Here is a 15,924-nt window from a genome sequence, read left to right as displayed (position 1 = left end):
GCAACTCCCGTGTTTGTTCTTCAAAAAGCAAGCGCAAAATCGCTTAATTCATGTACAAAAAATTCCAAAAAAATCAACGTGAGTTTGAAATTACTGTAACTTCTTTAGTTTTGCGAACTTTAAAATTGAGTACACCGTTGTATTCGTGAAAAAAATCCCTTTCCGTAGTGGTGCTGGATGAATGAATTCTGTAAAGATTTCTATGGAAAACATCGCAAAAAACAAATTTTTTCGTGCGTAAAAATTCAAAGTCGTTTTCAAGGCCTAAAACGCTGTAACTCCTTCATTTTGTCGAATTTCGAAAAATTTTAAGTATTCCGCAGTTCGAAATTCGAAGACGATTCGTAAAATAAACAGCGTTACTTAAAATTTCACATTTTATTTTTTTGACATTTTTTTAGCAAAGGCTACCCCCTTACCAAAATTGTCAATTTTTGATGCGAAAAAAATTTTCGAGTTGAGTATACTGTATTGAATATTGTGGCGAAAAAATCGGTATTGTGCAACTCCCGTGTTTGTTCTTCAAAAAACAAGCGCAAAATCGCTTAATTCATATTCGAAAAATTCCAAAAAAAATCATCGTGAGTTTGAAATTACTGTAACTTCTTTAGTTTTGCGAACTTTAAAATTCTGAGTACACCGTTGTATTCGTGAAGAAAATCCCTTTCCGTAGTGGTGCTGGATGAATGAATTCTGTAAAGATTTCTATGGAAAACATCGCAAAAAATAATTTTTTTCGTGCGTAAAAATTCAAAGTCGTTTTCAAGGCCTAAAACGCTGTAACTCCTTCATTTTGTCGAATTTCGAAAAATTTTCAGTATTCCGCAGTTCGAAATTCGAAGACAATTCGTAAAATAAACAGCGTTACTTAAAATTTCCAGCACCGTAGTGGTGCTGGATGAATGAATTCTGTAAAGATTTCTGTGGAAAACATCGCAAAAAACAAATTTTTTCGTGCGTAAAAATTCAAAGTCGTTTTCAAGGCCTAAAACGCTGTAACTCCTTCATTTTGTCGAATTTCGAAAAATTTTAAGTATTCCGCAGTTCGAAATTCGAAGACGATTCGTAAAATAAACAGCGTTACTTAAAATTTCACATTTTATTTTTTTGGCATTTTTTTAGCAAAGGCTACCCCCTTACCAAAATTTTCAATTTTTGATGCGAAAAAAATGTTCGAGTTGAGTCTACTGTATTGAATATTGTGGCGAAAAAATCGGTATTGTGCAACTCCCGTGTTTGTTCCTCAAAAAGCAAGCGCAAAATCGCTTAATTCATATTCAAAAAATTCCAAAAAAATCAACGTGAGTTTGAAATTACTGTAACTTCTTTAGTTTTGCGAACTTTAAAATTGAGTACACCGTTGTATTCGTGAAAAAAATCCCTTTCCGTAGTGGTGCTGGATGAATGAATTCTGTAAAGATTTCTATGGAAAACATCGCAAAAAACAAATTTTTTCGTGCGTAAAAATTCAAAGTCGTTTTCAAGGCCTAAAACGCTGTAACTCCTTCATTTTGTCGAATTTCGAAAAATTTTAAGTATTCCGCAGTTCGAAATTCGAAGACGATTCGTAAAATAAACAGCGTTACTTAAAATTTCACATTTTATTTTTTTGGCATTTTTTTAGCAAAGGCTATCCCCTTACCAAAATTGTCAATTTTTGATGCGAAAAAAATTTTCGAGTTGAGTATACTGTATTGAATATTGTGGCGAAAAAATCGGTATTGTGCAACTCCCGTGTTTGTTCTTCAAAAAACAAGCGCAAAATCGCTTAATTCATATTCAAAAAATTCCAAAAAAATCAACGTGAGTTTGAAATTACTGTAACTTCTTTAGTTTTGCGAACTTTAAAATTCTGAGTACACCGTTGTATTCGTGAAGAAAATCCCTTTCCGTAGTGGTGCTGGATGAATGAATTCTGTAAAGATTTCTATGGAAAACATCGCAAAAAACAAATTTTTTCGTGCGTAAAAATTCAAAGTCGTTTTCAAGGCCTAAAACGTTGTAACTCCTTCATTTTGTCGAATTTCGAAAAATTTTAAGTATTCCGCAGTTCGAAATTCGAAGACGATTCGTAAAATAAACAGCGTTACTTAAAATTTCACATTTTATTTTTTGGCATTTTTTTAGCAAAGGCTACCCCCTTACCAAAATTGTCAATTTTTGATGTGAAAAAAATTTTCGAGTTGAGTATACTGTATTGAATATTGTGGCGAAAAAATCGGTATTGTGCAACTCCCGTGTTTGTTCTTCAAAAAACAAGCGCAAAATCGCTTAATTCATATTCGAAAAATTCCAAAAAAAATCATCGTGAGTTTGAAATTACTGTAACTTCTTTAGTTTTGCGAACTTTAAAATTCTGAGTACACCGTTGTATTCGTGAAGAAAATCCCTTTCCGTAGTGGTGCTGGATGAATGAATTCTGTAAAGATTTCTATGGAAAACATCGCAAAAAATAATTTTTTTCGTGCGTAAAAATTCAAAGTCGTTTTCAAGGCCTAAAACGCTGTAACTCCTTCATTTTGTCGTATTTCGAAAATTTTTAAGCATTCAACAGTTCGAAATTCGAAGACGATTCGTAAAATAAACAGCGTTACTTAAAATTTCACATTTTATTTTTTTGGCATTTTTTTAGCAAAGGCTACCCCCTTACCAAAATTTTCAATTTTTGATGTGAACAAAATTTTCGAGTTGAGTCTACTGTATTGAATATTGTGGCGAAAAAATCGGTATTGTGCAACTCCCGTGTTTGTTCTTCAAAAAGCAAGCGCAAAATCGCTTAATTCATATTCAAAAAATTCCAAAAAAATCAACGTGAGTTTGAAATTATTGTAACTTCTTTAGTTTTTCGAAAAATTTTAAGTATTCCGCAGTTCGAAATTCGAAGACGATTCGTAAAATAAACAGCGTTACTAAAAATTTCACATTTTATTTTTTTGGCATTTTTTTAGCAAAGGCTACCCCCTTACCAAAATTTTCAATTTTTGAAGCTAATTTCGAATTTCGAAAATTTTTAAGTATTCCACAGTTCGATATTCAAAGACGATTCGTAAAATAAACAACGTTATTTAAAATATCACATTTTGTTTTTTTGTCATATTTCTTTAGCAATATGGGACTCAAAAGAGAGGTATCTGGTAGTAAAACACGGATTTGATATCCAATTCTAGTGCATGTTTGGTAAGTAAGTATGTCCTGTTTGGGGGAGTGGTGGACACCCAGACATTTGTCCCTGAAGCGGGTACCAAAATATTGGGTTGCCCAAAAAGTAATTGCGGATTTTTCATATAGTCGGCGTTGAAAAATTTTTTCACAGCTTGTGACTCTGTAATTGCATTCTTTCTTCTGTCAGTTATCAGCTGTTAATTTTAGCTTGCTTAAGAAAAAAAGTGTAAAAAAAGTATATTTGATTAAAGTTCATTCTAAGTTTTATTAAAAATGCATTAACTTTCTTTTAAAAAATCCGCAATTACTTTTTGGACAACCCAATAGTATTTACTTTCACGTACCTTTCCTTGTCGAATATCATTCATTTTAGTCCCATTTGGCATAAACGTCCAAAATACCTATTTGGGGGCGGTTTTGACTTGAAGCACCCCCTAGATACTTGGACCCAATTTTGAATATGATATTCATACTCTAATTTCGAGTACCTTTCATTGAGTCCCACATTGTTGCGATCGATCTACTTTTGATTTTAGGCGGTACTTTCAGAGCGGTTTTGGGCTTGGGACGGCTTCCTAAATACTTGGACCTAATTTTTAATATCATATTCGTACTCTGCTCCCGAGTACTTTTCATTTAAGTCCTTCATGGCCCCGATCGGTCCACTTTTGTTTTTAGGTGTGCGTTGAGGAGCGTCGCGTTGAAAAATACAACTCTGCACACAAATGTCACAAAATCAACTCGCATAAGTTAAACAGTTTTTAACTTTGACTACTAAAAACACTACTTGCGTGTGGCAGCACGGAACGACGCTCGCTTTCAAGTGTCAAAGTTGAAATTTTGTTAACTTTTCCACGCCGCTTCTTAGGCAAAAAAGGATATAAGAAAAGATTTGATCTGCTATTAAAACGATATCAAGATTAAATTATATGTTGGAGACCTGTGTAAAATGTCAGCCAATTCGAATAAGAATTGCGACCTTTTGCGGGCTCAAGAAGTAAAATAGAGAGATCGATTTATATGGGAGCTGTATCGGGCTATAGACCGATTCAGACCATAATAAACACGTATGTTGATGGTCATGAGAGGATCCGTCGTACAAATTTAAGGCCTATCGGATAATAATTGCGACCTCTAGAGGCTCAAGACGTCAAAATCCCAGATCGGTTTATATGGCAGCTATATCAGGTTATGAACCGATTTGAACCTTATTTGACACAGTTGTTGAAAGTAAGAATAAAATACGTCATGCGTTATAAAAGCGAATGATAGCAATCTGTTCACTGTTCACCAACAAATAAGAAAAACGTAAAAAATTGAAACTTATACAAGCTTTAAGGCGCAAATTCAAAACATTTTATGTTGATTGATTGCTTTGCGTACCGTTATTAAGTGAACCTTATAATTTACGCATGAGAAGAACCAAAATACTTACCACTCATCTGTTTGATTTTCCAAAAACAAAAACAATATAAATACATTGTTTATAACAGTTTAGTTTATTGTTATAAAGGAGGACTCGTTACAACCAATAATTTTAATAGACCCTAAAAGTATGCTTTAGTTTTTATATATTCATTATTTCTAGTTATCATGTCTATACCCCAAAAGTATGTTTTACTTTTTGCGATGTATTGTAGATGCCCGTCACCCGTTAATTAAGTCGAATTGTAGAAAATCAATCCGCAAAGAACCCTCATAGTTTTCTCTCCAAACGTTTGCAAAACTTAATTTTTGCGTAACTATTCGAAGTATTTTTCAAGCTCAAAAATGATGAAACTTCTTCAAATTTCAAAAATCTAAAAGTCTTCCGTGATTCAAAATTCGAAAAGGAATCATAACACACATAGCATTTCTTGAAATTTTGACTTTTGATGTTTTTGGCATTTTCGAGAAAGTTTTGAAGCGAAAACATTTTTTGAGTTGTGTACTCAGTGATGAAGTTTATGGCTAGAAAATGCAAAAAAGGAGTTGTGCTAATCCTGTGCTTTTTCTTCAAAAAAACAATCTCAAAATCCCTTTAGTTATGCGAACTTCAAAATTCTGAGGACACCGTTGTATTCGTGAAGAAAAAGCCTTTCCGTAGTGGTGCTGGATGAATAAATTCTGTAAGGATTTCTATGAAAAACATTGCAAAAAGCAAATTTTCGTTTTCAAGGCCTAAAACGCTCTAACTCCTCCATTTTGTCGAATTTTGAACATTTTTCCGCAGTTCGAAAATCGAAGACGATTCGTAAAATAAACAGCGTTACTTAAAATTTCACATTTTATTTTGCATTTTTTTTGCGAAAAAAAATTTCGAGTTAGTCTACAATATTGAATATTGTGGCGAAAAATTCGGTTTTGTGCAACTCCTGTGTTTGAATTAAGCGCAAAATCGCTTAATTCATATTCAAAAAATTCCAAAAAAAATCAACGTGAGTTTGAAATTACTGTAACTTCTTTAGTTTTGCGAACTTTACAATTCTGAGTACACCGTTGTATTCGTGAAGAAAATCCCTTTCCGTAGTGATGCTGGATGAATGAATTCTGTAAGGATTTCTATGGAAAACATCGCAAAAAACAAAATTTTCCGTGCGCAAAAATTCAAAGTCGTTTTCAAGGCCTAAAACGCTGTAACTCCTTCATTTTGTCGAATTTCGAAAAATTTTAAGTATTCCGCAGTTCGAAATTCGAAGACGATTCGTAAAATAAACAGCGTTACTTAAAATTTCACATTTTATTTTTTTTTGCATTTTTTTAGCAAAGGCCCTTACCAAAATTTTCAATTTTTGATGCGAAAAAAATTTTCGAGTTGAGTCTACTGTATTGAATATTGTGGGGAAAAAATCGGTATTGTGCAACTCCTGTGTTTGTTCTTCAAAAAGCAAGCGCAAAATCGCTTAATTCATATTCAAAAAATTCCAAAAAAATCAACGTGAGTTTGAAATTACTGTAACTTCTTTAGTTTTGCGAACTTTAAAATTCTGAGTACACCGTTGTATTCGTGAAGAAAATCCCTTTCCGTAGTGGTGCTGGATGAATGAATTCTGTAAAGATTTCTATGGAAAACATCGCAAAAACCAATTTTTTCGTGCGTAAAAATTCAAAGTCGTTTCAAGGCCTAAAACGCTGTAACTCCTTCATTTTGTCGAATTTCGAAAAATTTTAAGTATTCCGCAATTCGAAATTCTAAGACGATTCGTAAAATAAACAGCGTTACTTAAAATTTCACATTTTATTTTGCATTTTTTTTGCGAAAAAAAATTTCGAGTTAGTCTACAATATTGAATATTGTGGCGAAAAATTTGGTTTTGTGCAACTCCTCTATTTGTTCTTCAAAAAGCAAGCGCAAAATCGCTTAACTTATATTGAAAAAATTAAAAAAAAAATCAACGTGAGTTGGAAATTATTGTAACTTCTTTAGTTTTGCGAACTTTAAAAGTACACCGTTGTATTCGTGAAGAAAATCCCTTTCCGTAGTGGTGCTGGATTATCCAATACTGTAAAGATTTCTATGAAAAACATCGCAAAAAGCTAATTTTTTCGTGCGTAAAAATTCCAAGTCGTTTTCAAGACCTAAACCGCTGTAACTCTTTCATTTTGTAGAATTTCGAAGATTTTTAAATATTCCTCAGTTCGAAATTCGAAGACGATTCGTAAAATAAAAATCGTTATGTTGATTATTAGTCAAGACACAAGAAAAAATTTAATAATTTGAAGTAACAACAGAAAAGGGAACTAGATATAAGAATCAACGAGAATTGGTTTGTTAACAAGACGGAATCAATAATACCAGACGACGTGAATTGGCTTTTGCCTCATGCGAAAAAGTTTGCACGACCGCAGACGAAAGCAAATTTTGCACTACCACAATATATTGCAGATGGAGAAGAGTGCATGAAGACATTGGAGACAAAAGCACCAGTCAACACCAAGAGATAGATACATTCTCAGAATAGCGAGACAAACCCAAAGATTTTTGAAAGAAAACAACAATATCATGATAATAGACGCAGATAAAGGCAATGTTACAGTGGTAATGGAAAAGGAAGAATACGATGAACGGATGCACGGAATGGTAAACGATATGACGATGCATCGACGACTGACCAAGGACCCAACCTCCGCGCTTCACAAAGAGGGGTTACCCACTTCGACCGATTTCCACCACGGTAAACTCACCTGCTAGCGAACTTTGCAGATGTATTACTACAATTTTATCTAATCTGACAAAAGAGTCTAAGTACAACGTCAAAAACTCAGACGAATTTAAAGAGAAAATACACAATACTTTGATAAATACCGACGAAACAATGTTTTCACTCGGTGTAGTGCCCCTCTTCCCTAGTATACCAGTGGACTGTGCAATAAGGATTATAGGAAATAAGTGGACAATTATTCCAAATTTAACAACCATGGCGAAGGGCCTTTTCCTGAGAGTACTATTTTTTCCTGAGAGTACTTGTGACTCTGTAATTGCATTCTTTCTTCTTCAGTTATCAGCTGTTACCTATAGCTTGCTTTAGAAAAAAAGTGTAAAAAAAGCATATTTGATTAAAGTTCATTCTAAGTTTTATTAAAAATGCATTTACTTTCTTTTAAAAAATCAGCAATTACTTTTTGGGCAACCCAATACGATCCTGCATGCAAGAAAATAGGTATTTTCAATATAAGGACATTCTACAAATGCAAAAGAAAGGTTTGCCTATTGGATCGGCAGCATCACCAATCGTGGCAGACATTGTAATGGAGGAGCTACTGAATGAATGCCTTTCAAACTGTGATATTAGACTTAATTCAATAGTTTTAATTCAAGCATCAAGTTCGCAATAGAAAAAGAAGAAAACAATAGTTTACCATACTTGGATATGCAATTATTTTTATCGACTGGTATCAGAAGCCTTCATCATCAGGCAGAATATTAAATTATCATTAAACTTACTTACGTTAATTGGATATGACAGAATATTTGTTCCACTAGCCGAACGTAGAATAGCGTTGCAAGCGCCTCGATTTTCTGCGCTCATTCTTAAATCTCTGACACCAAGTTTCAAGTTGTCTCCCACCACTTGATCTTTCCATCATACGTCGCCTATATTCTCCATTATCGCAAACTGGTCCATATATTTTACGAAGAATCTTTCTCTCAAATACTCCAAGTACTGCCTTTACAAGTACCCATGCTACAGAACCATATAACAGCACGGGTAGTATCTGTGGCTTGTATAGTGTAATCTTCGTCTGTCGAGAGGTGGCCTTGTTTCAAAAGTAGCATCTGTTTGCCAATATTATTCTTCGCTTAATCTCAAAACTGGTGTCATTCGTTTCGGTTACGGCGGTGCTCCGAGGTAGATAAAGTTACTGACTATCTCAAAGTTGTGGTTCCCAACTTTCTCCATTTTCTTTATCTGCTCGGTTGTACAAAGGCGTTTTGAGAGTTGAAACCCTCCATTTCGTCTTATCTCCATTTACTGCCAGACCCATTTTCACTGACTCTCTTTCGATTCTTTCAAAGGCAGCAGTTTCTACTTCCGGTGACCGACCTATGATATCGATGTCGTCGGCATAGGCGAGTAAAATGTGTTCTCTTGTGATTAGTGTGCCACATCTATTCACATCTGCATCTCGTATAATTTTCTCCAACAGGATATTAAAGAGATCACACGATGGGCTGTCTCCTTGTCTGAAACCTCGTTTGGTATTAAATGGTTCGGAGAGATTCTTTCCTATTTTTATCTGGTCCAGGGTGGATTTACAGGTCTAGGGCCGCATTGATAGGGCCCAATTATCTTATTGACTTCAGGTTTTAATCTTTCACGCTCGAGAGTATCTTGTATGCGATGGGGAGGAGAATTATTCCTCTGTAGTTGGCACATTCCGTCTTGTCTCCTTTCTTGTGTACGGGACATAGTATGCTGAGGTTTCAATCATAGGGTATGCGTTCTTCTAGCCAGGGTGTCGCCTCCGGTCTTAAATAGTTCAGCGGGTAACCCGTCGGCTCCTGCTGCCTTGTTGTTCTTTAGTCGGGTCACTGCTACTTGGGCCTCAATCTGACTGGGAGGTAAACATTCTATACCATCATCAGGGATTGATTCTGCGGTATCCTCTTCGCCGCCAACGTCGGACACTAGCAGTTGGGTAAAATATTCTTTCCATATTCTCAGCATGTTATCTGTGTCAATTACCAGATTTCCTTCTTTGTCTCTGCAGCAGGATGTGCCTGCACCAAAGCCATCGGTTTGATGTTTAATTCTTTGGTAGAATTTCCGGACTTCATTCTCACTCATCTCAATTCGCTCACACTCACGTCTTTCCATTTCCTTTTTTTTGCGGAATAGATGTTTCTCCTCTCTCCTTTTCTCCCGATACCTCTCCTTCATCTGTTGCTACTGATTGCAGGGGGTTGCTCTATATCATTCAAACCATCCAAAAAGAATTATTTTAAATACAGCTTTAAATCTTATCAATAGAGTTAAAATAAGTGACGAAAGATTCCACGATAAAAAAAAACACAAGAAAAATCATCAATATCCTTCAAAATAATAGTTTCCCATTAACAGTCATTGAATCAATATATTAAAAAAATCGATGAACAGTAAGCCTCAAGAGAGAGAACCGATAGCACACAAATCCATAACATATGTACCAAAACTATCAGAGAGATTTGAAAACGCAAATTGTATAGACAAATTAAAATACAAAATCGCAAACAAAACCACAAACACACTTAGATCCCTATCTACTGACACAAAGACGAACTTATACAATATAGAGAAATCGAATGTAGTATACCAGATCCAATGCAATGAAGATGGAACTACCGGATGCCAAAATTATATATCGGAACCTCCAAAGATAAACTAAAAACTAGACTGGCAGGCCATAAATCTGACATTTAATTAAGAAGTAGAAACACACACACCAAAAAACGGCATTAGCAGAACACTGTGCAACAGAACACCGTGAGCCAGACTTATTTAGAAAGAGTAAGAATAATAGATAACGGGATAAATTACAACAATAAACTGACACTAGAAACGCTACACATCATTAACACGACAACAACAAAACGCATGAATTACAAAGCAGACACAGAGGGATGCGCGAGCAACTATAGACTGTTGGTACAACGAGTGAACAAAGTCCAATAAGAAAAATTATAAAACAGTAGCAAAGCAGACAACGACTGTTGAAGACGGTCGCATAAAGTTTTTGTTTGTGTTTTGTTTCTCATTTAGATATGTAAGTTAAATAAAACAAAATAAAAACAGTGATGTCAATAGTTTAAAAATAAATTTAATTTGTTGTAGATCATATCTTGAAAATGCATTTCATTCAAATGCGAAATATCGATACATAAATAATAAAGAAAAGAGAAACCCCAGAAAGTCCTCGAGTTTGAATTAAAAACAACAATATTAACAGCGTTACTTAAAATTTTAGATTTTAATTTTTTTTTTTTGTATCTTTTTAGCAAAGTCTTACACCCTTACAAAATGTTAAATTTTTGATGCGAAACAAAATTTCGAGTTGAGTCTACAGTATTGTATATTGTGGCGCAAAATTCGGTTTTGTACAACTCCTGTGTTTGTTCTTCAAAAAGTAAGCGCGAAATCGCTTAATTCATATTAAAACATCGCCAGAACCAAATTCTTTTCGTGCGTAAAAATTCAAAGTAGTTTTCAAGGCCTAAAACGCTCTAACTCTTTCATTTTGTCGTATTTCGAAAATTTTTAAGTATTCAACAGTTCGAAATTCGAAGACGATTCGTAAAATAAACAGCGTTACTTAAAATTTCACATTTTAATTTTTTGGCATTTTTTTAGCAAAGGCTACCCCCTTACCAAAATTTTCAATTTTTGATGCGAAAAAAATTTTCGAGTTGAGTCTACTGTATTGAGTTTGAAATTATTGTAACTTCTTTAGTTTTGCGAACTTTAAAATTCTGAGTACACCGTTGTATTCGTGAAGAAAATCCCTTTCCGTAGTGGTGCTGGATGAATGAATTCTGTAAAGATTTCTATGGAAAACATCGCAAAAAACAAATTTTTTCGTGCGTAAAAATTCAAAGTCGTTTTCAAGGCCTAAAACGCTGTAACTCCTTCATTTTGTCGAATTTCGAAAAATTTTAAGTATTCCGCAGTTCGAAATTCGAAGACGATTCGTAAAATAAACAGCGTTACTTAAAATTTCATATTTTATTTTTTTGGCATTTTTTAGCAAAGGCTACCCCCTTACCAAAATTTTAAATTTTTGATGGGAAAAAAATTTTCGAGTTGAGTCTACTGTATTGAATATTGTGGGGAAAAATCGGTATTGTGCAACTCCTGTGTTCGTTCTTCAAAAAGCAAGCGCAAAATCGCTTGATTCATATTCCAAAAATTCAAAAAAAATCAACGTGAGTTTGAAATTACTGTTACTTCTTTAGTTTTGCGAACTTTAAAATTCTGAGTACACCGTTGTATTCGTGAAGACAATCCCTTTCCGTAGAGGTGCTGGATGATCCAACACTCTAAGCATTTCTATAAAAAACAACGCAAAAAGCTAATTTTTTCGTGCGTAAAAATTCAAAGTCGTTTTCAAGGCCTAAAACGCTTTAACTCCTTCATTTTAAAAATCATCAAAAATTTAAGTATTTCGCAGTTTGAAATTCGAAGGCGATTCGTAAAATAAACAACTTTACTTAAAATTTCACATATTTTCGCTATAACTCCTCCATATCTTCGAATAACGAAATTTCAAATGCATTCCGCAATTTAAAATTTATAGAGGCTTCATAAAATAAAGAGAATTTCGTAGAAATTGTTCAATTTTGTTTTTTTATTGCATTTTTCGAGGGATAGCATTCTGATTTTTTCAAAATTATCGAAGTGGCTTTTTTCCATCGAATTTTTTTTGAAAAAGTTTTAAAATTGTAAGAAAAAAACTAAAATATTTATTGATAAATAAAATATCTTTTATATACAAAATATTTTGCGGTTTATTTTTCTTTTTTTACAGATTCCTTTTTGTTTTTGTTACACAATTACGAATATAGATATGATTATTGGAAAAAATTACCCTCTTTTAATAGAGTTTTTATGCATATGGTTTACATAAAAATTTATGATTTTCCATAAAACTACAAATAATTTTATGCTATCGATCTGTTTTGACATTTTAATTAAATTTTAAAAATTATTTTGGTTAAATATATATAAAATAATATTTATTATTATTTATTTATTAAATTTCGTTTCTTATTTATGAGCGAGTTGGTGTATAAAAATCAGGGGTTTCTTGAATTATTATATTTTTAAGTAAGATTTTGTTTTCATGTAGTTTGTCTCTACAGCTACATACACTAAAAGCAATGCCGTTGGGCAATAATTCTATTTTATATATTATATAAAATACCAAATTTATATACAAAAAGATACTAACACATACACAAAGGAAATGTATAAAAATGAAAAGTTGAAAAAAAATATTAAGCAGGGCTTCATTAAGAAAATGAAAAATAGTTAATACAAAACAGAAACTTGAAGCAAGCAAAAACGAGGAGCCTTAGTGAATATAAGGATTATTTGAATGTTCATAAAATCGACATAACACAACTGTCAAACAAAAGTGTAATAACTCGAAATTTTAAGAATTCAAATAGTAGCGACACGAAATACAAACTTGAGAGTTCTTTTGATAGAAAATGAACGAGGGGCCCTTCAATGCATGTCCATTTAACCGAAGTTTTAAATTTTTGAGTTATTATTCTTTTTATTAGTTATTTTTTTATACAAAAAAAAAAAAACAAGTAAGAGCGTGCTAAGTTCGGCCGGGCCGAATCTTATATACCCTCCAACATGATCGCATCTGTCGAGTTCTTTGCGTAGTACCCCTTTTTAGGCAAACAAAGAATAATGAATAAGCACGGAGGAGAAGGAGCTCAAGTTATAGTCCGATTCGGGGCACAAGAAGCAAAATCGGGAGATCGGTTTATATGGGAGTTGTATCAAGCTATAGATTGATTCTGACCATATTCCACACGTTTGTTGAAGGCCATGGGAGAAGCCGTTGTACAAAATTTGTGCCAAATCGGATAAGAATTGTGCCTTCTAAAAGCTCAAGAAGTCAAGATACCAGATCGGTTTATAAGGCATCTATATCATGTTATGCACCGATTTGGACCATACTTCACGCAGTTGTTGGAAGTGATATCAAAACTCCATGTGCAAAATGTTATTTAAATCGGACGGGAATTGCGCCCTGTAGAGGCTCAAGAAGCAAATTCGGGAGATTGGTTTATATGGGAGCTGTATCAAGCTATAGATCGATTCTGACCATATTCTACACGTATGTTGAAGGCCATGGAAGGAGCCGTTGTACAAAATTTGTGCCAAATCTGATGACAGTTGCGCTCTCTAGAGGCTCAAGAAGTCAAGATTCCAGATCGGTTATATGGCAGCTATATCAAAACATGAACCGATTTAGCCCATTTAAAATCCCAACCGATCTTCACTAATAAGAAGTATTTGTGCATAATTTCAAGCGGTTAGCTTTACTCCTTCAAAAGTTAGCGTACTTTCGACAGACAGACTGACGGACGGAGAGTTGAACGGGCATGGCTACTTCGACTTAAAATGTCACGACGATCAAGAATATATATATATACTTTATGGGGTCTTAGACGCATATTTCGAGGTGTTACAAACAGAATGACGAAATTAGTATACCCAGATCCTATGGGTGGAGGGTATAAGAACACACAAGGAAAACATAAATTGTGACCGAATACACTATAAAAATTAAAATTTTTATGAAAATAATCCTATATATAAAACTACTTTACGTTCAGTTATATATATAAATGTATAAGTATAAATCTATAAGAAAAATCGCTTAAACATTGGATTAAGAAGACAATTTTAAAAAGTCCTTTAATATGATAGAGAGTAGTAATAATAATTGGGGTTTGTTTTGTTTTTTGTTTTATAGATAAAAAAAAGAGTGTCTAAAACGAAAGCCTTTGCATTTTTTCACAATAAAAAGGACATAAAATTCGAGTATTTAAAATACTTTAGTTTAATTTAAAGTTTATGTATAAGTAGCTTTTTCCTTTGTTTTCATATTAGTTTCTGCATGCAACATAATCATTTGGAAAGAGAGAGTGTTGCAAGATCTGTTAAAAATTACAACAAAATTCTTATCAAGATTCATAAGGAATTGGATGTGTGTGTGTATTTCCTTAATGACTTTTTTAAAGTGTCTTCATTTACAAGTGACACTAGGACGCCAATAAATGATTGAAAAAAAAATCCTTAAAACATTTTCAAACGAAAACTGTTTAACTTTACATTATTTGTCTCCCAAAGGGTAGAAATTGAACGAGTATTTGAAGCTGTAACGGAAATTCAATGTTCTCACATGATCCTAACCGATTCATAGTTAGAGACACACAGAACTTGGGATTACTTTTGGTGTCTTGAAGGCATAATTAAATACGTCCAACACTGCCTATACATGAGGCCATATTTTTACGAGTCGGCTGCACAGACATTGGGGGAGCTATAACCTCAGAGTGTGTAGAGGGTGAACTGCTGCGCATATTGGAATTATCGTCATCAACAACTTCCTGAAATAAAGAAAAAACTAAATTATTCATTATATTTAAATAATTTATTACTATTCATTAGTTTCTATACCCATCGCCGTATATTAATTTAGTCACTCCGTTTGCAACACATTGAAATATCAATTTACGACCCTACAAAGTATATATATTTCGGATCGTCGCAAAATTCTAGGACGATTTAACGATGTCCGTGTGTCGGTCCGTCTGTCCGTCCGTCTGTTGTAATCACTCTAGAGCCTTCAAAAATTGAAATATTGAGCTGAAATTTGGCACAGATACTTCTTTTCGATGCACGCTGGTTAAGTTCTTGAACGGGCCAAATGGGACCATATTTGGATATAGCTGCTATATAGACCGATTTTCCGATAAAGGGTCTAATGTCCATAAAAACTGATTTTGCTGAAATTTGAAACAGTGAGTAGTTTAAAGCGTCCCGACAACTGACCCAAACATGGTTCAGATCGAACTTTATTTAGATATAGCTACCATATAGACCGATCTCCCGGTAAAGGGTCTGAAGACCATAAAAGCTTTATTTATTACCCGATTTCGCTGAAATTTGTAACAGTGGGTTATTTTAAGCCTCCTGACATTTGACTTAAATATGGACCTGGCTGCCATATAGACCGATTTCCCGATAAAGGGTCTGAAGCCAATAAAAAGCTTTATTTATTACCCGATTTCGCTGAAATTTGCAACAGTGAGTTATTTTAAGCCTCTTAACATCTGACTTAAATATGAAATAGATCGGTCCATATTTAGATATAGCTGCCATATAGACTGATCTTCCGATAAAGGGTCTGAAACCCATAAAAGCTTTATTTATTATCCGATTTTGCTGAAATTTGGAATAGTGCGCAGTTCTAAGCCTCCCGACATCTGACCCAAATATGGTTCAGATCGGACTATATTTAGATATAGCTGCCATATAGACCGATCTCCCGATAAAGGGTCTGAAACCCATAAAAGCTTTATTTCTTATCCCATTTCACTGAAATTTGGAACAGTGCGCAGATTTAAGCCTCTTAACATTTGACCCAAATATGGTGCAGATGGGACTATATTTAGATATAGCTGCCATATAGACCGATCTCTGAAGGCCATAAAAGCTTTATTTGTGAACCGATTTCGCTGAAATTTGAAACAGTGAGTAGTTTTACGCCTCCCAACAT

At 33.9% G+C, this 15,924-nt stretch overlaps 1 protein-coding gene across 2 annotated transcripts in view; it reads right to left on the bottom strand.

Moving 5' to 3' along the window:
- Positions 1–12,919: 12,919 nt before the first annotated feature.
- The window catches only part of LOC106082944 (protein ECT2), a 105,229-nt gene continuing 102,224 nt past the window's right edge, over positions 12,920–15,924 (bottom strand). For both annotated transcript variants that reach the window (XM_013245709.2, XM_013245711.2), the window contains one exon: positions 12,920–14,752. In XM_013245709.2, coding sequence (XP_013101163.1) covers positions 14,615–14,752 — 138 coding nt within the window. In that variant the 3' untranslated portion in view covers positions 12,920–14,614. The remainder of the gene's footprint in view (positions 14,753–15,924) is intronic.

This window comes from Stomoxys calcitrans, chromosome 1 (genome assembly GCF_963082655.1).
Source record: "Stomoxys calcitrans chromosome 1, idStoCalc2.1, whole genome shotgun sequence".
NCBI lineage: Eukaryota > Metazoa > Arthropoda > Insecta > Diptera > Muscidae > Stomoxys > Stomoxys calcitrans.
The sequence above is the reverse complement of the archived record's forward strand: the minus strand, read 5'-3'. Positions and strand labels throughout refer to the sequence as shown.